The 23,109-nt window shown below is 42.1% G+C and overlaps 1 protein-coding gene and 1 pseudogene across 1 annotated transcript in view; both read left to right on the top strand.

Moving 5' to 3' along the window:
- Nucleotides 1–6,471: 6,471 nt before the first annotated feature.
- The window catches only part of ACADL (acyl-CoA dehydrogenase long chain), a 43,983-nt gene continuing 27,345 nt past the window's right edge, over nt 6,472–23,109 (top strand). The window contains exons 1-5 of the mRNA XM_068967901.1: nt 6,472–6,702; nt 16,035–16,190; nt 17,190–17,327; nt 20,347–20,511; nt 20,830–20,896. Of these exons, the coding sequence (XP_068824002.1) occupies nt 6,626–6,702; nt 16,035–16,190; nt 17,190–17,327; nt 20,347–20,511; nt 20,830–20,896 (603 nt within the window). The 5' untranslated portion in view covers nt 6,472–6,625. The remainder of the gene's footprint in view (nt 6,703–16,034; nt 16,191–17,189; nt 17,328–20,346; nt 20,512–20,829; nt 20,897–23,109) is intronic.
- Nucleotides 19,299–20,204, top strand: LOC138075548 (small ribosomal subunit protein eS6-like; annotated as a pseudogene).

Raw genomic sequence — 23,109 nt, 5'->3', positions numbered from 1 at the left:
TTTTCTTTGTTTCTGCATTCCCTCCCTTCCCTAATAAATAGCTCTTTGAATTCCCAACCCAGGGATCAAACCATCCTCTCCAGGCAAGAATACCACTTCCTACTCCAGGGGATCTTTCCAACCCAGGGACCATTGCAATGGCAGGAGGGTTCTTTACCACTAATACCAACCGGGAAGCCTGAATGAAGCCTACTTTCTACAAACAAGTAACAAGAGACACAGAAAATCCAGTCATGATCAATACAGAGTATTTTTATGAGGAAAAAAGAGAATTAATTAAGCCGAAGAATTGATGCTTTTGAACTATAGTGTTGGAGAAGACTCTTGAGAGTCCCTTGGACTGCAAGGAGATCCAACCAGTCCATTCTAAGGGAGATCAGTCCTGGGTGTTCTTTGGAAAGAATGATGCTAAAGCTGAAACTCCCGTACTTTGGCCACTTCATGCGAAGAGTGACTCATTGGAAAAGACTCTGATGCTGGGAGGGATTGGGGGCAGGAGGAGAAGGGAGCAACAGAGGATGAGATGGCTGGATGGCATCATCGACTCGATGGATATGAGTTTGCGTGAACTCTGGGTGTTGGTGATGGACAGGGAGGCCTGGCGTATTGTAATTCATGGGGTCGCAAAGAGTCAGACATGACTGAGCAAGTGAACTGAACTGAACTGAACTTAATTTTAAAAATCACCTGTGAGACATGATGAGTGAGTGAGTGAGTGAAAGTCGCTCAGTCGTGTCTGACTCTTTGTGACCCCATAGACTGTAGTCTGCCAGGTTCCTCTGTCCATGGAATTCCCCAAGCCAGAATACTGGAGTGGGTAGCTGTTCCCTTCTCCAGGGGTCTTTCCAACTCAAGGATTGAACCCAGGTCTCTTGCCTTGCAGGCAGATTCTTTACCATCTGAGCCACCAGGGAAGCCCTGGGAGACATGATACATGTTAAAAACATAGAATCCTGGACCTCATCATCCGGGAGACCCGGGTTCAATCCCTGGGTCGGGAAGATCCCCTGGAGAAGGAAATGGCAATCCACTCCAGTATTCTTGCCTGGAAAATCCCATGGACAGAGAAGCCTAGTAGGTTACAGTCCACGGGGTCGCAAAGAGTTGGACACGACTGAGCGACTTCACCTTACCTTACCTTCACCTAACCTCATCATCAGATATTCTGATTAAACAAGTAGTGCTGCTGTAGTTATTCTCAGACCATTAAGTCACACTGAAATAGTGTTTTATTATTATCTTCACTGTCAGAGACTCAGCAAGACCATGTAGAGAAGAGTCTTGTTGCTCCATACTGACATAGGAGAGAAGGGGACAGGGCATAGACTTTAAAAGAATGATATAGGACAAGACATAAACCAAATGGGTCCAAGATGGTGGGCAAGTGAACTTCCACTGTTGTAGCCACACACACCAGAAAACAAACTCACTCAGGACAGTACAGACTGTCAAGTGCAGTTTATTACACTGGCGGGCCCAAGGCAGAGTCTCCTCTTAGCCGAGGACCCCAACCAGTTTCTGTGAAAACCTTATATACCCTAAGTGTACATGCACAAACCCACCTCCTCAAATTCCTTGAAACTTGCACAAACAAAGAGGGAGAGATACAATCACAATAAACCCATAACTTCTGTGTCATAAGCTTAAATAGTTAAACAATTGGTCATTTATCAATAGGCCTGAGGTCACCCTCCGAAAAGCACAACAAAATGTATAACCCTGTCCAGTGACAGGGGTAATTAGTGTGTTTTGCTTTAGACAGTGGATAAATCTAGGTACAGGTTCTGAAACTCTTTTGTCCAGAGGGGGTCTGTTCTTTCATTGGTATGTTGTTTCCATAGACACTGAGCACAAAGTTCATAGTCCACTGGGAGGGCGACCATGAGTGCAGCTTATGTAGGTCAGGCCTAAGATGGAGTCCAGATCCCTCAGTTTCCTTCTTCATTTCTCCCTTTTGATGTTCTTAATTTGCATGATGAGCATCATTTATTGATATGTACTGTACCCTAGTTCTTCAGCTGTCAATATGGGAGAAGGACATCAGTCTCCGGGTTACAAAATTTACAATACATTGTAGAACAAAAGGTCCGCAAAGCAGAAACTAAACTCGCTCAGTCGTGTCCGACTCTTTGTGACCCCATGGATTGTAGCCTACCAGGTTTCTCTGTCCATGGGATTTTCCAGGCAAGAGTACAAGAGTGAGTTGCCGTTTCCTTCTCCAGGGGATCTTCCCGACCCAGAGATCGAACCTCAGTCTCCCACATTGTAGGCAGACACTTTTACCATCTGAGCCACCAGGGAAGTCACAAAGCAAAATCATTCAGTTCAGTTCAGTCGTGTCCAACTCTTTGCGACCCCATGAATCACAGTACGCCAGGCCTCCCTGTCCATCACCAACTCCTGGAGTTCACTCAGACTCATGTTCATCAAGTCAGTGATGCCATCCAGCCATCTCATCCTCTGTCATCCCCTTCTTCTCCTGCCTCCAATCCCTCCCAGGATCAGGATCTTTTCCAATGAGTCAACTCTTCCCATGAGGTGGCCAAAGTACTGGAATTTCAGCTTTAGCATCATTCCTCAAAGAACACCCAGGACTGATCTCCTTTAGAATGGACTGGTTGGATCTCCTTGCAGTCCAAGGGACTCTCAAGAGTCTTCTCCAACACCACAGTTCAAAAGCATCAATTCTTCGGTGCTCAGCTTTCTTCACAGTCCAACTCTCACATCCATACATAACCACTGGAAAAACCATAGCCTTGAATAGACGGACCTTTGTTGGCAAAGTAATGTCTCTGCTTTTCAGTATGCTATCTAGGTTGGTCATAACTTTCCTTCCAAAGAGTAAGTGTCTTTTAATTTCATGGCTGCAATCACCATCTGCAGTGATTTTGGAGTCCCAAAAAATAAAGTCTGACACTGTTTTGCCATCTCTTTGCCAAGAAGTGATGGGACCAGATGCCATGATCTTAGTTTTCTGAATGTTGAGCTTTAAGCCAACTTTTTCACTCTCCACTTTCACTTTCATCAAGAGGCTTTTTAGTTCCTCTTCACTTTCTGCCATAAGGGTGGTGTCATCTGCATATCTGAGGTTATTGATATTTCTCCCGCCAATGTTGATTCCAGCTTGTGCTTCTTCCAGCGTTTGTCATGATGTTCTCTGCATATCAGTTAAAAAAGCAGGGTGACAATATACAGCCTTGATGTACTCCTTTTCCTATTTGGAACCAGTCTGTTATTCCATGTCCAGTTCTAACTGTGGCTTCCTGACTGGCATACAGGTTTCTCAAGAGGCAGGTATTCCCATCTCTTTCAGAATTTTCCACAGTTTATTGTGATCCACACAGTCGAAGGCTTTGGCATAGTCTTTAAGCAGAAATAGATGTTTTTCTGGAACTCTCTTGCTTTTCCCATGATCCAGCAGATGTTGGCAATTTGATCTCTGGTTCCTCTGCCTTTTCAACACCAGCTTGAACATCAGGAAGTTCATGGTTCACACATTGCTGAAGCCTGGCTTGGAGAATTTTGAGCATTACTTTACTAGCATGTGAGATAAATGCAAGTGTGCAGTAATTTGAGCATTCTTTGGCATTGCCTTTCTTTGGGATTGGAATGAACACTGACCTTTTCCAGTTCTGTGCCACTGCTGAGTTTTCCAAACTTGGTGGCATATTGAGTGCAGCACTTTGACAGCATCATCTTTCAGGATTTGAAATAGCTCTACTGGAATTCCATCACCTCCACTAGCTTTGTTCATAGTGATGCTTTCTAAGGCCCACTTGACTTCACATTCCAGGATGTCTGGTTCTAGGTGAGTGATCACACCATTGTGATTATCTTGGTCATGAAGGTCTTTTTGTACAGTTCTTCTGTGTATTCTTGCCACCTCTTCTTAATATCTTCTGCTTCTGTTAGGTCCATATCATTTCTGTCCTTTATCAAGCCCATCTTTGCATGAAATGTGCCCTTGGTATCTCTATAATTTTCTTGAAGAGATCTCTAGACTTTCCCATTCTGTTGTTTTCCTCTGTTTCTTTGCATTGATCGCTGAGGAAGGCTTTCTTATCTCTCCTTGCTATTCTTTGGAACTCCGCATTCAGATGCTTATATCTTTCCTTTTCTCCTCTGCTTTTTGCTTCTCTTCTTTTCACAGCTATTTGTAAGGCCTCCCCAGACAGCCATTTTGTTTTTTTTCATTTCTTTTCCATGGGGATGGTCTTGATCCCTGTCTCCTATACAATGTCACAAACCTCCATCCATAGTTGACCAGGCACTCTATCTATCAGATCTAGTCCCTTAAATCTATTTCTCACTTCCACTGTATAATCATAAGGGATTTGATTTAGGTCATACCTGAATAGTCTAGTGGTTTTCCCTACTTTCTTCACTTTAAGTCTGAATTTGGCAATAAAGAGTTCTAAGTCACAATCAGCTCCTGGTCTTGTTTTTGCTGACTGTATAGAGCTTCTCCATCTTTGGCTGCAAAGAATATAATCAACCTGATTTCAGTGTTGACCATCTGGAGATGTCCATGTGTATGGTCCCATCACTTCATGGGAAATAGATGGGGAAACAGTGGAAACAGTGTCAGACTTTATTTTGGGGGGCTCCAAAATCACTGCAGATGGTGATTGCAGCCATGAAATTAAAAGGTGCTTACTCCTTGGAAGGGAAGTTACAACCAACCTAGATAGCATATTGAAAGGCAGAGATATTACTTTGCCAACAAAGGTCCGTTTAGTCAAGGCTATGGTTTTTCCAGTGGTCATGTATGGATGTGAGAGTTGGACTGTGAAGAAAGCTGAGCACCGAAGAATTGATGCTTTTGAACTGTGGTGTTGGAGAAGACTCTTGAGAGCCCCTTGGACTGAAAGGAGATCCAAACTGTCCATCCTAAAGGAGATCAGTCCTGGGTGTTCATTGGAAGGACTGATGCTGAGGCTGAAACTCCAATACTTTGGCCACCTCATGGGAAGAGTTGACTCATTGGAAAAGACCCTGATGCTGGGAGGGATTAGGGGCAGGAGGAGAAGGGGATGACAGAGGATGAGATGGCTGGATAGCATCACCGACTCAATGGACATGAGTTTGAGTGAACTCTAGGAGTTGGTGATGAACAGGGAAGCCTGGAATGCTGTGATTCATGGGGTTGCAAAGAGTTGGACATGACTGAGCGTTTGAACTGAACTGAACTGAACTGATGTGAAGTAAATCAGTCTGCAATGTTAGAAAACAAACTTCCTGGAACTGTATGAAGGTTCCTTAAAAAACTAAAAATAGAACTACCATATGATCCAGCAATTCTACTCCTGGGCATACATCAGAGAAAATCTTAATGCATAAGAATACATGCACTCCAATGTTCATTGAGGCATTAGTCACAATAGCCACTCTATGGAAATAACCTAAATATCCATCCACAGAGGAGTGGGTATTGAAGATGTGGCATTATACATACAATGGAAGACTATTCAACCATAAAAGAGTGAAATGATGCCATTTGCAGCAACATGGATGGACCTGGAGATTATCATGCTAAGTGAAATCAGACAGAGAAAGACAAATACCATGATTATTGTTTATATGTGGAGTACCAAAATGATACAAATGAAGAACTTTCTTACAAAAGGGAAATAGACTCACAGATGTAGAAAACAAACTTACCAGAGAATAAAGGGAAGGGAAGGATAAATTGGGAGATTGATGTTGACATAGACACACTACTATATATAAAATAGGTGAGTTTTGGAAAACAAAAAATAAATAAAATCGATAACTAATAAGGCCCACTATATACCACCTGGAATTCTACTCTGTAATGACCTATATGAGAAAAGAATTTTTAAACGAGTGGATACATGTATATGTATAATTAATTCACTTTGCTATGCAGCAGAAACACAGCCTTGTAAATCAACTATACCCAAATAAAATGTTTTAAAAATGGAATATAAGGTACACAAATTTTGAACTGGTATGTTGTGTACTAGCCTGGAGGACAACCCACGCCAGTATTCTTGTCTGGAGAATCCCATGGACGGAGGCACCTGGCGGGCTACAGTCCATAGCGTCGCAAAGGGTCAGACAGGACTGAAGCGACTTAGCACGCAGGTACGTTGTGCACCTGACACTAATACTGTAAATCAACTACTTCAATTAAAAAATAATAATAATAAGGGAAAAAAAATCCTAAAAAGGAAAAGAAAAGGTACTCCACGTAAGTTTATGAGTTTGTGTTTGGGTGTATTCCTGAGGCTCCAGAACTTAAACCGGTTCCTCAAAGCGGTTCAGAACACTGATAACTGCTTAGACACACAACGCCGCAGGAAGAAGTAACAATTTCCGGCTTGGAGTCTTTCCTTTGGTAAGATTCCAGGGGCGGGGCGGGGGGGCGTGTCCCAACGCTTCTGGACTCACCACCGCAGGCCACTGGGGGTGGGAGATCGCAGACACCGCTCCGGAACACGCTCAGGGAGCAGGTACCTGGGAGGCTGCGCGACGCTTTTCGGGCGGGACTGCTCCGGGGGAAGGTTCAGGGGAAGTCCCCTGGGCCGGCCCTGGCCCTGCGCGCTCTGAGTCCCGAGGAGACGTGTCCGTTGCCCCTCCGGCAGCCCTCGCCGTCCCAGCCATGGCCACGCGCCTCCTCCGCGGGACCCTGCGCCTGTGGGGTGGCCGCGCTGCACCGTGCCTGCCGCCGGCCTCGAGGTGAGTGCCGGCTGAGCTCCAGCTAGTCCGGCCCCGGGGCTGCAGGGCCGGGCGACGACCCGCACACCACTCCTGGGGACTGGAAACCCGGCGGCCGCGCTCTCGGGGCCGGCGGTCTCGCCACCAGGGGCTGTGGCTGAGCTGTGGGGGCGAAAGTGGGTGGGAGAAGAGGCTGGACCTTGCCCCTGGACTCCCCAGAACCTGGTGGGACCCACAGCGGTTAGCAGGGCGGGCGCCGGCCTAGCAACCTCAAAGGGAGCACACCCAAAGACGGCGGGAGGCGCGGGGGGATCCCTCAATACTCCTGTGGCTCCAGTCTAGCCCGTCGGAATCCGAGGGCCGCAGCCGGCACTGTGAGTCTGCGTTTCCTAGAGTTCTTACGAAGCGTCGATGCACCCTCGGTCACAGTTGCAAGAGTTCGAGGCGCGACCTCTGGTCCAATTAGATCTGTGCCAGAAGGCACAGCCAACTTGTGAACTTGTGAGGGGGACTTTCACTGCCTCCCAGATCTCTAGAAAAGAAAGCACATGCAGCGATGCTGGCCTAGAGAAGACACCCCAGGACAGGAAAAGACCTGGTGATGGCCGCATTAGATAAGGAAATTAACATAAGACTTAACAAATCCTTTAGTAAGTTAAATGCATGGGAATTAATGGAGAAAGTTTCTAAGTGACCAAAAGCTTCCAGTACCGGCTGACACCTCAAATACAGTCATTGGATAAATAAACTGGAAGCACTTGTTTACTTATTCATTCCCTATGTAAAAAAAGTGACACGATGAATAAATCAACTTATGGCGGCATTATGGCGCAGCGGTGAAGAATCCGGCCTGCCAATGCAGGAGAGGTGGGCTACAGTCCATGGGGTGGCAGAGAATCAGATGGGACTGCACACAAACACAAGATGCTGTGGAAGTGGAAACAAACTTCCTGCTGCTCCTGGGGAGGGCTGGGAAGGCTTCATGGAGGAGTAACTTTACTTTTCGATACACATACTTTTCTAAGCTCTCCCCCAAACTTCATAAGACAGTGATGCTCAAAGTTTTGGATTTTAAACTTTGTTGTTTAGTCGCTAAGTCTGTCAGACTCTTTGTGACCCCAGAGACTAGTCTGCTGGGCTCCCCTGTCCATGGGATTTCTCTGGCTACAATACTGGGGTGGGTTGCCATTTTCATCTTTAGGGCATCTTCCCCACTCAGGGATTGAATCCAGATCTCCTGCTTGGCAGGCAGATTCTTTACCTGCAAAGCCTGCTGTGAAAATGAGAGGGCCTCAAAGATCTTTTGTTTACCTCAGTTTTCTCTATGGACATTGATGTCAACAGATATCTACAAAACTGGGAAATATTTTTTTTATGTACCAAAAATCTTTATTCTCACATCTGATACCGAATCTGTGGTTGCAAGTAATATGTCACAATTTTGAGAATAAAATGTCCCATTGTCTTCATTCTTTGGAAGTCTTCAGTCACAAAATTACACCTTATTTTCATAGCAAGATAAGGGAATTAGGTTGGAAGGGGATTAAGGAGTTACACTGATGATAAAAGGGGAGCACTTTTCTGAGCATTGCTTCTTGGCCTTTTGGCTAAGATCAAGTGGTGGCTCAGACGGAAAGCGTCTGTCTACAGTGTGGGAGACCTGGGTTCGATCCCTGGGTCGGGAAGTTCCCTGGAGAAGGAAGAGGCAACCCACTCCAGTACTCTTGCCTAGAAAGTCCCATGGACGGAGGAGCCTGGTGTCCATGGGGTTGCAAAGAGTTGGACACGACTGAGCGACTTCACTTTTCACATCCTTTCAGATTAGTTTACAGAAGTAGTGACAGAACCATGATTTCAGTGAAAATCAACGTAAGTTATACCTTAAAAAAAAAAATCAGTTCAGAAATACTAGGTATTAGACAAGCGTGCAAAATTCGAAAATGTGAAATTTTACAAATATTTAGTTCACATAAAATAGCTCATTACATGTTAACATAAATAACATTTTTACAAAAAGCAACTTTTCCACAAAGAAAAAAGTGAGAAGAGTGACATTGTTTTGTATTTTTATAGATCCCTTAAAATCTGGCTTAACAGAAGACAGCCTGATTTTCTTTTTCTTTTTTTAAACTTTTTATTTTATATTGGCATATAGCCAATTAGCAATATTATGATAGTTTCAGGTGGACAGCAAAGGGACTTAGCCATACATATACATGTATCCATTCTCCTCCAAACTCCTCTCCCGTATCAGTCAATCAGTTCAGTCGCTCAGTTGTGTCTGACTCTTTGGGACCCCATGGACTGCAGCACACCAGGCTTTCCTGCCCATCACCAACTCCTGGAACTTGTTCAAACGCATGTCCATTGAGTCAGTGATGCCATCCAACCATCTCATCCTCTGTCATCCCCTTCTCCTCCTGCCTTCAATCTTTCCTAGCATCAGGGTCTTTTCCAGTGAGTCAGTTCTTCACACCAGGTGGCCAAAGTATTAGAACTTCAGCTTCAGCATCAGTTCTTCCAATGAATATTCAGGACTGATTTTCTTTAGGATTGACTGGTTTGATCTTGCAGTCCAAGGGACTCTCAAGAGTCTTCTCCAACACCACAGTTCAAAAGCCCCTCCCATATAGACTGCCTCTAACACTGAGCAGAGTTCCCTGTGCTATGTATGGTAGGTCCTTGTTGGTTATCCATTTAAAATATAGCAGTCTACATGTTGATCACAAACTCCCTGCCTGTCCCTTCCCCCATCCTTCCCCCAAACATTCCCTCCTAAGTTTCTTCTCTTAAGTCTGTAAATTAAGATTGCCTGATTTTCATACCTGCTTCTTCATTGTCTATTGTGATGTTGTTTTGGTTGAATGGATGGGAAGAATGAGCTTCCCAGGTGGTGCTAGTGGCTAAGAACCCGCCTGCCAAAGCAGGAGATGTAAGAGACACAGGTTCGATTCCTGAGACGGGCAGATCCTCTGGAGAAGGGCATGGCAACCCATTCCAGTATTCTTGCCAGGAGAATCCCATGAACAGAGGAACCTGGAAGGCTACAGTCTATAGAATCACATGGAGTTGGACACCACTGAAGCAACTTAATACACACATAGGAAGAATATTGGAACAAAGAGGACCCGAGGGACCCTCTAAGTAGGTCAGAGGCTCTAGTTTTACTATAACAGGTGTCGACCAAAAAATACAGTCACAATCTGAAAGAGAGTTATTTTATTTGGTGGAAATGTTTAGGACTCCAAGCCTGGGAGACAGCCTCTCAGAAGCTCTGAGAAAACTGCTCCAAGGAGGCAGGAAGGGAGTCAGGCTATATACAAGTTTGCAACAAAGACAGAAGGCAGTCTGAACATCAAAGATCAGGTATCAAATTAAGGAAGTTAGCATTCTGTGTATGGGAAGAGGCAAGCCTCTGGGCTCAGTGAATTCATCCCTTCATATGCACATCAGCCTTCTGGGGCCAGTCCTGTTTCCTGTTCGCCTTGCTTCTTGCATTCCCCCAGCTCCTCAGCAGTCACTTGGGGGGGGGGGGGGGGATGGCAGCATCTGCTGGATCTCAGTTTGGGGAGCTCTTTTTCACTTTTGGAGGCCAGAAATCGCCGATGGCTGTGACATTTCTTGTTGATTAATATGGCAGGAGATGTTTTCATTTCACACAGGCTTCTTAAACTTGAACGTGCATGTGAATCATTTAGGATAAAATATTAAAATACAGTGAGGCCTGAACAGCATGTGTTTGAACTTCGAGGGTACACTTACTTACATGAGAATTTTTTTCAGTAGTAAACACTACAGTACTACACAGTCTTTGGTTGCTTGAATCCGAGGATTCAGAACTGTGCTCTGGAGGAATCTCAGTAATGGAGAGCTGACGATGGGGTACACGTGGACTGTGTGAAGGTTGGGTGTCCCTCACTCCTATGTTGTTCACAGGTCAAGTATACTGACTGATTCAATACGCCTTGGATGAGGCCTGAAATTATGTATTTATCACCAGCTCCCAAGCTGAAGGTACTGGTGGAGACTGTCTCCCTTCTTTTATAATGTAAATGAGGCTTAAAAAAATTATGATAATAATAATTAGAGCCTAGCCTGTTAGATTAGAGGCAGTTTAATGCATTAGGAAAACAAGGAACAATTTATTTAGTACATATTTCCTGGTTTTTGTGGGGAGAAAAGGGCCAATATGTTTAGTACTGGTTCCTTGGTCTTGGAAAAAAATGAATATTCCAAAAACTTAGGGCCAGGTGTTTTGATTTTCTTCCCCCTGCATATTCTGTTTTGAAAACTTTTGACTGATCTGAAAGTACACTTTGTTCTTTGTAAGTGTACCTGAACGTACTCTTTGTTCTTTCTGGCACTTCTGTCACTTTCTGTCACTAGTAATATATACTAGGATACTTTGTACTAGTACAGTAGTACCCTAATATGTACTAGTAAGTGTACCTGAAAGTACTCTTTGTTCTTTCTGGCACTTCTGTCACTTTCCTGTGTCTTAGTGTGTTTTATTTAGAAATGTTCCAAAGATTTCCTTTATGTTACGTGGCATATAAAATTTTAAGATCGAGAAAGACCCACATATAAATTCCACTCTATTATTTACTAATCATGCTGACAAATGATTCCGTGTCTTCAAGTCTCAGTACCCTAGTCTCAGCACATTTTTTCCCTTGAGGAAAAATCCCAAGTATGGACCAAGACATTATGTATTATAAAGAAATTGGAACCAATCCTTTCAGTAGAGAATGAAGTAGATTTTATTCTCTCTATTGCTGTAATATTACAGTGGTGTGCAAGACCTTTGCTTACTAGTGTATCCCAAGTTGCCTGAATGGTTCCTATTGCCTGAATGGTACATATTACACACTCAGAAAGTATTTGGTGGCTATATTAATAAATAAGCTATTGAAAACGATGCTTTGGAAGACAGAGTAGCAAACTAGAAAAATATCAGTGAAGATAAACAGCAGACCAGGTATAACAATTCTGCTATTAAATGTTCTCAACTAAAGGTTATCGCTTAAAAGATATCACAGATTGTATTAACAAATAAGCCTCAACTAAGAGCCGCTTGCTTATAATCAGTTCAGTTCAGTTCAGTCGCTCGGTTGTGTCCGACTCTTTGCGACGCCATGAATCGCAGCATGCCAGGCCTCCCTGTCCATCACCAACTCCCAGAGTTCACTCAGATTCACATCCATTGAGTCCGTGATGCCATCCAGCCATCTCATCCTCTGTCATCCCCTTCTCCTCCTGCCCCCATCCCTCCCAGCATCAAAGTCTTTTCCAATGAGTCAACTCTTCGCATGAGGTGGCCAAAGTACTAGAGTTTCAGTATCATTCCTCCCAAAGAAATCCCAGGGTTGATCTCCTTCAGAATGGACTGGTTGGATCTCCATGCAGTCCAAGGCACTCTCAAGAGTCTTCTCCAACACCACACTTCAAAAGCATCAATTCTTCAGTGCTCAGCCTTCTTCACAGTCCAATTCTCACATCCATACATGACCACAGGAAAAACCATAGCCTTGACTAGATGAATCTTAGTCAGCAAAGTAATGTCTCTGCTTTTGAATATACTATCTAGGTTGGTCATAACTTTCCTTCCAAGGAGTAAGCGTCTTTTAATTTCATGGCTGAAATCACCATCTGCAGTGATTTTGGAGCCCCAAAAAAATAAAGTCTGACACCGTTTCCACTGTTTCCCCATCTATTTCCCATGAAGTGATGGGACTGGGTGCCATGATCTTCGTTTTCTAAATGTTGAGCTTTAAGCCAACTTTTTCACTCTCCTCTTTCACTTTCATCAAGAAGCTTTTTAGTTCCTCTTCACTTTCTGCCATAAGGGTGGTGTCATCTGCATATCTGAGGTTATTGTTATTTCTCCCACCAGTCTTGATTCCAGCTTGTGTTTCCTCCAGTCCAGCGTTCCTCATGATGTACTCTGTGTAAAAGTTAAATAAGCAGGGTGACAATATACAGCCTTGACGTACTCCTTTTCCTATTTGGAACCAGTCTGTTATTTCATGTCCAGTTCTCACTGTTGCTTCCTGACCTGCATACAGATTTCTCAAGAGGCAGATCAGGTGGTCTGGTATTCCCATCTCTTTCAGAATTTTCCAGTCATTGTGATCCACACAGTCAAAGGCTTTGGCATAGTCAGTAAAGCAGAAATAGATGTTTTTCTTGAACTCTCTTGCTTTTTTGATGATCCAGTGAATGTTGGCAATTTGATCCCTGGTTCCTCTGCCTTTTCTAAAACCAGCTTGAACATCAGGAAGTTCACGGTTCACGTATTGCTAAAGCCTGGCTTGGAGAATTTTGAGCATTAATTTACTAGCATGTGAGATGAGTACAATTGTGCGGTAGTTTGAGCATTCTTTGGCATTGCCTTTCTTTGGGATTGGAATGAAAACTGACCTTTTCCAGTCCTGTGGCCACTGCTGAGTTTTCCAAACTTGGTGGCATATTGAGTGCAGCACTTTGACAGCATCATCTTTCAGGATTTGAAATAGCTCTACTGGAATTCCATCATTTCTACTAGCTTTGTTCATAGTGATGCTTTCTAAGACCCACTTGACTTCACATTCCAGGATGTCTGGCTCTAGATGAGTGATCACACCATCGTGATTATCTGGGTCGTGAAGATCTTTTTTGTACAGTTCTTCTGTGTATTCTTGCCATCTCTTCTTAAAATCTTCTGCTTCTGTTAGGTCCATACCATTTCTGTCCTTTATCGAGCCCATCTTTGCATGAAATGTTCCCTTGGTATCTCTAATTTTCTTGAAGAGATCTCTAGTCTTTCCCATTCTGTTCTTATAATAGGTAAGCCTAAAGCAAAATGACACAATATACATATTAGTGTATCAATCAGCACAGACTTCCATAACCAAATGCTATAGACTAGGTGGTTTAAACAACAGAAATCTATTCCTCATGATTCTAGTGGCTGAATAGTCCAAAATCAAGGTACTGGCCAGTTCATTTCCTGGTCAGAGCCATCTTCCTGGCCCGTTGTTGTTCAGTCATTCAGTCATGTCCGACTCTTTGCAACCCCATGGACTGCAGCATGCCAGGCTTCCCTGTCCTTCACCATCTCCCAGAGCTGGCTCAAACTCATGTTCGTTGAATCAGTGATGCAGTCCAACCATCTCACCCTCTGTCATCCCCTTCTCCTTCTGCCTTCAGTCTTTCCCAGCATCAGGGTCTTTTCCAGTGAGTTGGCTGTTTGCATCAGGTGGCCAAAGTTTTGGAGCTTTAGCTCAGTATCAGTCCTTCTAATGAATATTCAGGACTGATTTCCTTTAGGATTGACTGGTTTGATCTCCTTGCAGTCCAAGGGACTCTCAAGAGTCTTCTTCAACACCACTGTTCAAAAACATCACTCCTTTGGCACTCAGCCTTCTTTATGGTCCAACTTATGAATCTCTGTCCATAGTTCTTCAGGCACTCTGTCTATTAGATCTAATTCCTTGAATCTATTTGTCACTTCCACTGTATAATCATAAGGAATTTTATTTGGGTCATATCCGAATGGCCTAGTAGTTTTCCCTATTTTCTTCAATTTAAGTCTGAATTTTGCAATAAGGAGTTCATGATCTGAGCCACAGTCAGCTCCTGGTCGTTTTTGCTCACTGTATAGAGCTTCTTCATCTTTAGCTGCAAGGTCTATAATCAATCTGATTTCAGTATTGACCTGATTTCCTGGCCTATAGACAGCCCCCTTCTCCCTTTGTCCTCACTAGACCTTTCCTTATGTGCACACAGAACTGTATCTCTCTCTTCTCCTTCTTATAATGTAAGTCAGCTTCTTGGCTTAGATTCCAGCTTTAGGACCTCATTGAACTGTAATTACCTCCTCAAAGCCATATCTCCAAATACCATTACATTGGGAGTTTGAGCTTCAACATATGAATTGGGTTGAAGGGAGGGAAGCGAGTGCAATTTAGTCGATTGCATTTCAGTTCATTGCATTAAGCAAAGACAAAAATAGCCCACTTCAGGGGAAAAAAAGAAATGCCTAATTGCCAATAAAGAAGACTTAGTCTTTTCTGGACTAAGAAGAAGAGGAAGAAAGAGGAAAAGGAAGGAAAGGATAGGATCAGATCAGAGTCTAAATAAGGAAGAGAGAAATCCAAAACAGTATCATGCAAAACAGAAAAATACTTTTGGACAATATTCAAATGTATGATAAAAAGTTGTTTTAGATGTGAGCTCAAAAGGTACAAAGTGATACACAGAGTTTTGAAATCTTTTTAGGTGTACCCCTAAGGAGAGGGGAGATCTGAATTCAGACCATTTAACAAAAAGAACTACAGAGATATCTTTTTTGAAGCCTGGTATGGGGCACTGCAGGGAGATGAAAGGCCAGTTTCCAAAGATCTTGAATAATTCTGGACTAATCCCTACAGAGACTAGTGGGCATTGTGATATCGCTTTACAGTTAGGTTGTAATGTAGCAATAAAAATCAACACGATCCTGCTGATGTATGGCAAAAACCATCACAGTATTGTAAAGTAATTATCCTCCAATTAAAATTAATTAATCAATTAAAAAATCATCACAGTTTGCCTGTTATATACCTGCCATTTGAAATTCTGTAATTCTGGATAAAATATTGATGGGGATTACATTATTTTAAATACCGTACATTACATGAAAACATATCAATATTATTCTTCCTGACTTGCATAGGAGATTCCACGTATAAGTGATGGCTCAGATGGTGGGGAATCTGCCTGCAATGTGGGAGACCCAGGTTCGATCCCTGGGTTAGGAAGATCCCCTGGAGAGGAGAACGGCTACTGGCTCCAGGATTCTTGCATGGAGAATCCCACGGAGAGAGTAGCCTGGCAGACCATGGAGTCGTGCAGAGTCAGACACGACTGAGCAACTGACTACATGATGATCATTATTCTATTGTACTATTTGAATTTTACATTATTCAGTTGACATCAAGTAAATTTTACATTCTTTAATCCGTATCACATGACAGTGCTCATCTACCTCAGCTCACACATGTGATTAGTTCTAGGCACGATGTCCTCTTTATGGATTTGGAAGTAAAGTTTACATTGAATCAGGGTAAGCTACTTCTTAACCTCATCCAATGGAGGCAGATCCTAAAGTGGTTCTGTTCAAATCTGAACCAGTTTGTATGATTTCAGACTCTCTACTTGTCTCTAAAGTGCCTTGGGGGCGGGGTGGGGGGATGAGGGGGTGGGGGTGGAGGGAGTCAGAATTTTTTCCATGTTATCCTATAGAATTAATTTTCCATATTGTTCAATGACATTAATTTGGATGTGAAGTGTAACTTTTGACTGAATTTTCTTAATGTGTTTGTATTTTTAAGATGTTCTCATTCTGGAGGTGAAGAGCGTCTAGAAACTTCTTCTGCTAAAAAATTAACAGATATAGGAACTAGAAGAATCTTCTCTTTAGAGCACGACATTTTCCGGGAAAGTGTAAGGAAGTTTTTTCAAGAAGAAGTGATTCCTTTTCATGCAGAGTAAGTGGCACATTTTCTTTTAAAGTAATACACATTAGAAGTCCAAGAAGGACTCTTTTCTAGAATGCTCTTTGTTGTTTCATAGAAACAGTACTGTGTTCAGTGCTTTGTTAACATTTTTACCACTGTTCAATATAATAGTGTAAGGTTATGGAATTCTTCAACTTCAACTAATTCAGGAGCTTTCCTGGTAGCTCAGCAGGTAAAAATCCCTCCTGCCAATGTAAGAGACTCAGGTTCAATGGGTGCCCATTCCAGTATTCTTGCCTGGAGAATTGCATGGACAGAGGACCTTAGTGAACTAACTGTAAGCAAGCCATCCGTGGTGTTGCAAAGAGTTGGACACAATGGAGCAGACATGCATGCATAAACTAGTTCAAAGCTTCTTAAATGAATTTTAAAATACACAATTAAAAAATATATGTTAAGGGGCTCTCCTGGTGGTCCAGTGGTTAAGACTTCATCTTCCAATGCAGGGGGTGCCGGTTCAATCCCTGGCTAAGGAGCTAGGATCCCACATGCCTTGTGGCCAAAGGACCAAAACATAAAACAGAAGCAATATTATAACAAACTCAACAAAGACTTTTAAAAATTAAAGCTATTTATTTGTTGACCTAAGACAAGTTGATTGCCTGTTATTTCTCTAGCAAAGAAAAAAATTCAGGATCAGCAGAGAACTCTAGTTCAGGGTCTGCAACCACGGTGATCTGTGTGCAAGCTCCCCCAAAGCAAGGGAAGGAGAACATGTTCATAGAGAGGAAAAGGAAGTTGGGAGGACTGGGATAAACACAGAGCCCATGGCTTTTCAGTGGCTGAGCCCTTGCTGGGAAAAAGGAGTCTTTCTTATTCCTGTTGGGCCCTACTATTGTCACAGCACCCCCTTTATTATCTTAAATTAAGGGACCATTCCTGCTCAAAATCATTCATAAATTCAAATTGTAGCCATTTAAATAATATGAAAACACTTTTTCTGATATTAAAATGTTTTGTTATTTGCAGATGGGAGAAAGCTGGAGAAGTAAGTAGGGAGCTTTGGGAAAAAGCTGGAAAACAAGGACTGCTTGGTATCAATATTGCAGATCACCATGGTGGCATTGGGGGGGACTTGTATTCATCAGCTATTGTTTGGGAGGAGCAGTAAGTATGAAAACATTTGAAGTTGAGTCTTGTTTTGTTATCTCTCCTTTCGGAGATGATTTTAAAATGATTTCTAATCTTCTTATAGGATTGAAAATCTCCTTTTAAGTTGATGAAGTAGTGGCTTCATTTCTAATTGACCCATGTGACTGTTTCAGAGATTTCAGTTGATAAATGAGGAAAAGATTTGAACCATCAATTCATCAAAAAAGAAATGCCAATAGCTTTTTAAATGAAAAAGTTTACCCTTTCTACCAATCAGATAGAAATTAAGTTATATCCCAGGGACAGGGGAGCCTGGTGGGCTGCTGTCTATGGGGTTGCACAGAGTCGGACACAACTGAAGCGACTTAGCAGCAGCAGCAGCACCAGAGATATATCATTTTGAGTACAAAAGGTAGTCCAAATGAAAAGTCATAATAACCAGTGCTGACAAGCTTGCAGGTAAAAGTGACTCATACTCATACTCTTGGTAGCATTATATATTGGAGCAATAAGTGCTTTGGTGATTAAAATCATGGCTACATAAAAAATGAAAATATTTCTACTCTTTGGATGCCATTTTGGGGAATTTGTCCTTAGGAAATAATTTGTTAGAAAAAAAATAACAGCTATGTACAAACATCATTGCCTTGTTAGATTATAATCCCCCAAATTTGGAAGCAATCTAAGTATATGGCAGTGGGAGAATGAATAAGGATATCCGTGCCATGACCACAGCTGTATTCAGTTAGTTCAGTCACTCAGTCATGTCCTATTCTTTGTGACCGCATGGACTGTAGCATGCCAGGCTTCCCTGTCCATCACACACTCTCAGAGTTTACTCAAACTCATGTCCATTGAGTCGGTGATGCCATCCAACCATCTTATCCTCTGTCATCCCCTTCTTCTTCTGCCTTCAATTTTTCCCAGCATCAGGGTCTTTTCCAATGAGTCAGTGCTTCACATCAGGTGGCCAAAGTATTGGAGTTTCAGCTTCAGCATCAGTCCTTCCAATGAATATTCAGGACTTATCTCCTGCAAGGATGTACTTCCCTGGTGGCTCAGACGGTAAAGCGTCTGTCTACAATGTGGGAAACCTGGGTTCGATCCCTGGGTTGGGAAGATCCCCTGGAAAAGGAAATGGCAATCCACTCCAGGACTATTAGCTGGAAAATCGCATGGGCAGAGGAGCCTGGTAGGCTACAGTCCATGGGGTCGTAAAGAGTCGGACACGACTGAGCGACTTCACTTCACTTCACTTCTTCACTTCACTTCACTTATCTCCTGCAAGGATCTCCTTGCAGTCCAAAGGACTCTCAAGAGTCTTCTCCAACATCACAGTTCAAAAGCATCAATTCTTCATCTCTCAGCTTTCTTTATACTACAACTCTCACATCCATACATGACCACTGGAAAAACCGTAGCCTTGACTAGATGGACCTTTGTTGGCAAAGTAATGTCTCTGCTTTTGAATATGCTATCTAGGTTGGTCATAACTTTTCTTCCAAGGAGCAAGCGTCTTTTAATTTCATGGTTGCAATCACCATCCGCAGTGATTTTGGAGCCCCCCAAAATAAAGTCAGTCACTGTTTCCACCATTTCGCAATCTATTTTCCATGAAGTGAGGGACCCTGATGCCATGATCTTTGTTTTCTGTATGTTGAGCTTTAAGCCAAATTTTTCACTCTCCTCTTTCACTTTCATCAAGAGGCTCTTTAATTTTTCTTCGCTTTCTGCCATAAGTGTAGTGTCATCTGCATATCTGAGGTTACTTATATTTCTCCCAGCAATCTTGATTCTAGCTTGTGCTTTATCCAGCCCAGCATTTCTCATGATGTACTCTGCATATAAGTTAAATAAGCAGGGTAACAGTATAGAGCCTTGATGTACTCCTTTCCCAATTTGGAACCAGTCTGTTGTTCCATGTCCAGTTCTAATACAGCTGTATTAGAAATACATATATCCTTATGGCAAAGGTCATTTGCTAAAATGAATATAATTACTGTGTTTAGGGTAATACAGTTGTAGGTGGTAAATTTTTTTTAATGTTTTATCTTTTAATTCATTAAATAAGTGATCATTGAGCTCTGCTAGGGCACTGTTATTATGTTAGAGCCAAAAATTAAAAGGTTAGCAAAAACAAAGAGAGACAACCTTCAGGAAATTCATGGTTTTGTGAGGAGACAAGCTATCAGCACATAATGTGATAAGGGTTTAGTACTGCCCTTTGAACAACTATTTCCTGGCCACTGGCTGCCAGAAACATATTGAAGTGGATGATGAATGAAGACTTCAACATGGCCACAGACACTGACACTCTAGGTGGAGAAAAGGATTATGTGGTCCAAGTCGGTAGGAATGACAAACAGGGTTTCCCATGAAGCAAGGTGTCTTGACCCATGACCAAGTCTGCCTGCTGCTGAGTGAGGGGCATTCCTGTTATAGACTGAGGAAGACCAGGGGAAAAAAGAGCACATCTGTATGGGTTTGCATTGTGGATGCCAATCTGAGTGTTCTCGATATGGTCATTGAAAATAGGGAGAAGGATATTCCTGGACTCACTGTTGTGCCTCATCCCCTAGGGCCCAAAAGAGCTAGCAGAATCTGAAAACTTTTTAGTCTCTTTAAAGAAGATGATGTCCACCAGTATGTTGTGAGAAAGCCTCTAAACAAAGAAGGTTAGAGACTCAGGACCAGAACACCCAAGATTCAGTGCCTGTTACTCCCCGTGTTCTGCAACACAACCATCGGCATATTGCTCTGGAGAAACAGCAACCTAAGAAAAAGAAGGGAGAGGTTACAGAATATGATAAACTTTTGGCCAAGAGAATGAAGGAGGCCAGAGTAAAATGCCAGGAACAGTTTGCCCAGAGATGTTCTAAGAGTAACAAATGAATAAGATCAGACATCAAAAAAAAAAAAAAAAAAAAAGACCTTCTAGTACTTGTTGTTTTCTAATTAAGAATCAGAGGAACTAAAAAGAGAAAAAAATAACTCTGTTGTGCTTTAAATTGTCTTCTCTTTTTTTCTTTCTAAGAGCATATTCAAATTGTACAGGCCCAGGTTTTAGTCTTCATTCAGATATCGTCATGCCCTATATTGTAAAGTATGGTTCAGAAGAACAGATTAAGTGCTTCATCCCCAAGATGGTTGCAGGGAAATGTATTGGTGCCATAGCAATGACAGAGCCTGGGGCTGGAAGGTAAATCAACTTTTGGTTGGTTTTGAAATCTCAGAAGCAAGGCCCTAACCACAAATATGAATGAGTATAGATCTTGTTATGCTCTGTAAAAATCAGGCTACTCTATGAATCTCAATCAAATATTCATTTGTATGAACAGTTTAGAATATATCAGACATGATTTTTCAGTGCATTTGTATGAACATTCCTAATATTAGTTAAATGTCAATTTTTATAATGGTGTAGCAATGTAAATTATCACAGTAGATACATAACAACATTTGCATAGTTTATTTTTTACCAATTAATGACTTTTTAAATCAATTCTTTCAATTATAGTGATTTGCAAGGAATAAGAACAAATGCCAAAAAGGATGGAAGTGACTGGATTCTCAATGGAAGCAAGGTTTGTAAAGAATGGCTTCCATAACTCTCCTCTCTGGAGTCATGCTGTGGGTAACAAAGCCTTAAAGACTACTCATCACTGAGTCTTCTCAGATCTCTGATTCACATGGGAATTGTTTATTTGAGCTGGCACAGGAACTGAGCTGATTTGTTTTGGAGACAGTAAGAATTGTACAGCAGTCATATTACCTGGGATATATTCCTCTTCTTTGTTCTGTTTGTGTGTTCTCTCACTAATATGGAAAATGTTGTTTTAGCTTCCAGGCAGCCTTTTTCAAACCAGAAAAAGAGAAGGTGAGGCTTACATTGTCCAAATAGAGGACAAACAATAGTTAATAAATTTGATGTTGGTGAAAAATGAGGGGAAAGACTTATAAATATCAAGAAGAGTTTCAAAAGATCTTAAGAGAAAAAGTATTTTTAATAGAATTTAAAAGCCCTTCAACCTTTCTGAGCATCACATCAATCCACTGATAGAATTGGAGAGCACCTGCGATTAAAATTATAGATAGGCTCAGAAGTACATGTATCTTTTAGAGTCTCACACCACTGATGGCAGAGGTTTTTGTTTACCTAAATGGCACCCCATTCCAGTACTTTTGCCTGGAAAGTCCCATGGATGGAGGATAATGGCAACCCACTCCAGTGTTCTTGCCTGGAGAATCCCAGGGACGGGGGAGCCTGGTGGGCTGCCATCTATGGAGTGGCACAGAGTCGGACACAGAAGTGACTTAGCAGCAGCAAACCTGTGTCTAGTATACACCCAGTAAAAATTTATTGATGACTGAGTGTTAAGTGAAGAAAAGGTATTCATTGTCTTCACTAAGGCTATCTTTCCAAAAGTTTCGAAGACTACTGAACAACTAAAATGTCTTTCAACATTTAAGAATTTTTTATTAGGTTTTTTTGTGTGTGTTTCTTTTTTTCTTTTTAAAAAATTTTTCGCTGCACCATGTGACGTATGGGGTCTTAGTTCCACAACCAAAGATCACACCCATACCGCCTGCATTGGAAGCACAGAGACTTAACCACTGGACCGCCAGGGAAGACCAAAAATTTTCTTATTTGTTTTCAACTAAGACCTTTGTGTTTGCAAAATCATAAGCTTGAATGTTGTGATGCTGTTAAATTGCTCTAAAGCTTTCTAAACATCCAGTTTCTGTACTTATATCATCAAGGATTAATAACAGTTTGTGGACTGACATCAGTTTGATGAACACATTTTGAGTAGCCAAGTTCTAAAGATCATTCCATTATCTAGTTTCATAATTAATTAATTTGGTTTTGGTTGCACTGAGTCTTTGCTGCTGTGTATAGGCTTTCTCTAGTTGCAGCGAGTAGGGGCTACTCTCTAGTTGTGGTATGTCGGCTTCTTGTCGTGGTGGCTTCTCTTGTTGCAGAGCGTGGGCTCCAGGCATACAGGGCATACAAAGCTTCAGTAGTTGCAGCTCCTGGGCTCCAGAATGCAGGCTCAGCAGTTGTTGTATACGGGCCTTAGTTGCCCTATGGCATGAGGAATCTTCTTGGACCAGGTATAGAACCTATGTACCCTGCATTGCCAGGCATATTCTTAACTTTTGGACCACCAGGGAAGTCCACATAATTATTATACAGAAAAACAATCTGCAGTATCAAAAACGTTGGGAAATGTGTCCTACTTCTCACTCTTTGAGAAGCTGGTATGTATCATAAACTTTTAAAAGTTGGATTATGCCTGTAAGAAAAAGGAAATTCTCTTTTTGTAGACTATCTTGAATAACTGATGTTTTTCAAACGTGTCTGCTTTCTCAGTATCTTAGTCATGTCTGACACTTTGCAAACCATGGACCATAGCCCACCAAGCTCCTCTGTCCATGGAATTTTCCAGGCAAAAATACTGGAGCAGGTTGCCATTTCCTACTCCAGGGGATCTTCCTGACCCAGGGATTAAACCTAAGTCTCCTGCATCTCTTGCGTTGGCAGGCAGATTCTTTACCACTGAGCCACCTGGGAAGCCAAATATACTTTAAGAAATATTAATCTGAGTTATTTTTCTAAGGATTATAATAAACAGGTGCTAATTATTAATATGATATATAACCAATTAACTCTCTGCACAGAAAGGGCTTGTTTTGGTGGAAGAGTAGGGTATTTGGTCAAAAGTGAAATGGGAACTATGTTCTCCTAAGATTCCAACTTTCTAAGTCGGCCCAATCTTCTCAGACCCTTCTATGG

This window comes from Capricornis sumatraensis, chromosome 3 (genome assembly GCF_032405125.1).
Source record: "Capricornis sumatraensis isolate serow.1 chromosome 3, serow.2, whole genome shotgun sequence".
In the NCBI taxonomy this organism is placed as follows: domain Eukaryota; kingdom Metazoa; phylum Chordata; class Mammalia; order Artiodactyla; family Bovidae; genus Capricornis; species Capricornis sumatraensis.
Note: the sequence above shows the minus strand (reverse complement) of the source record. Positions and strands in the feature narration are given on the sequence as shown.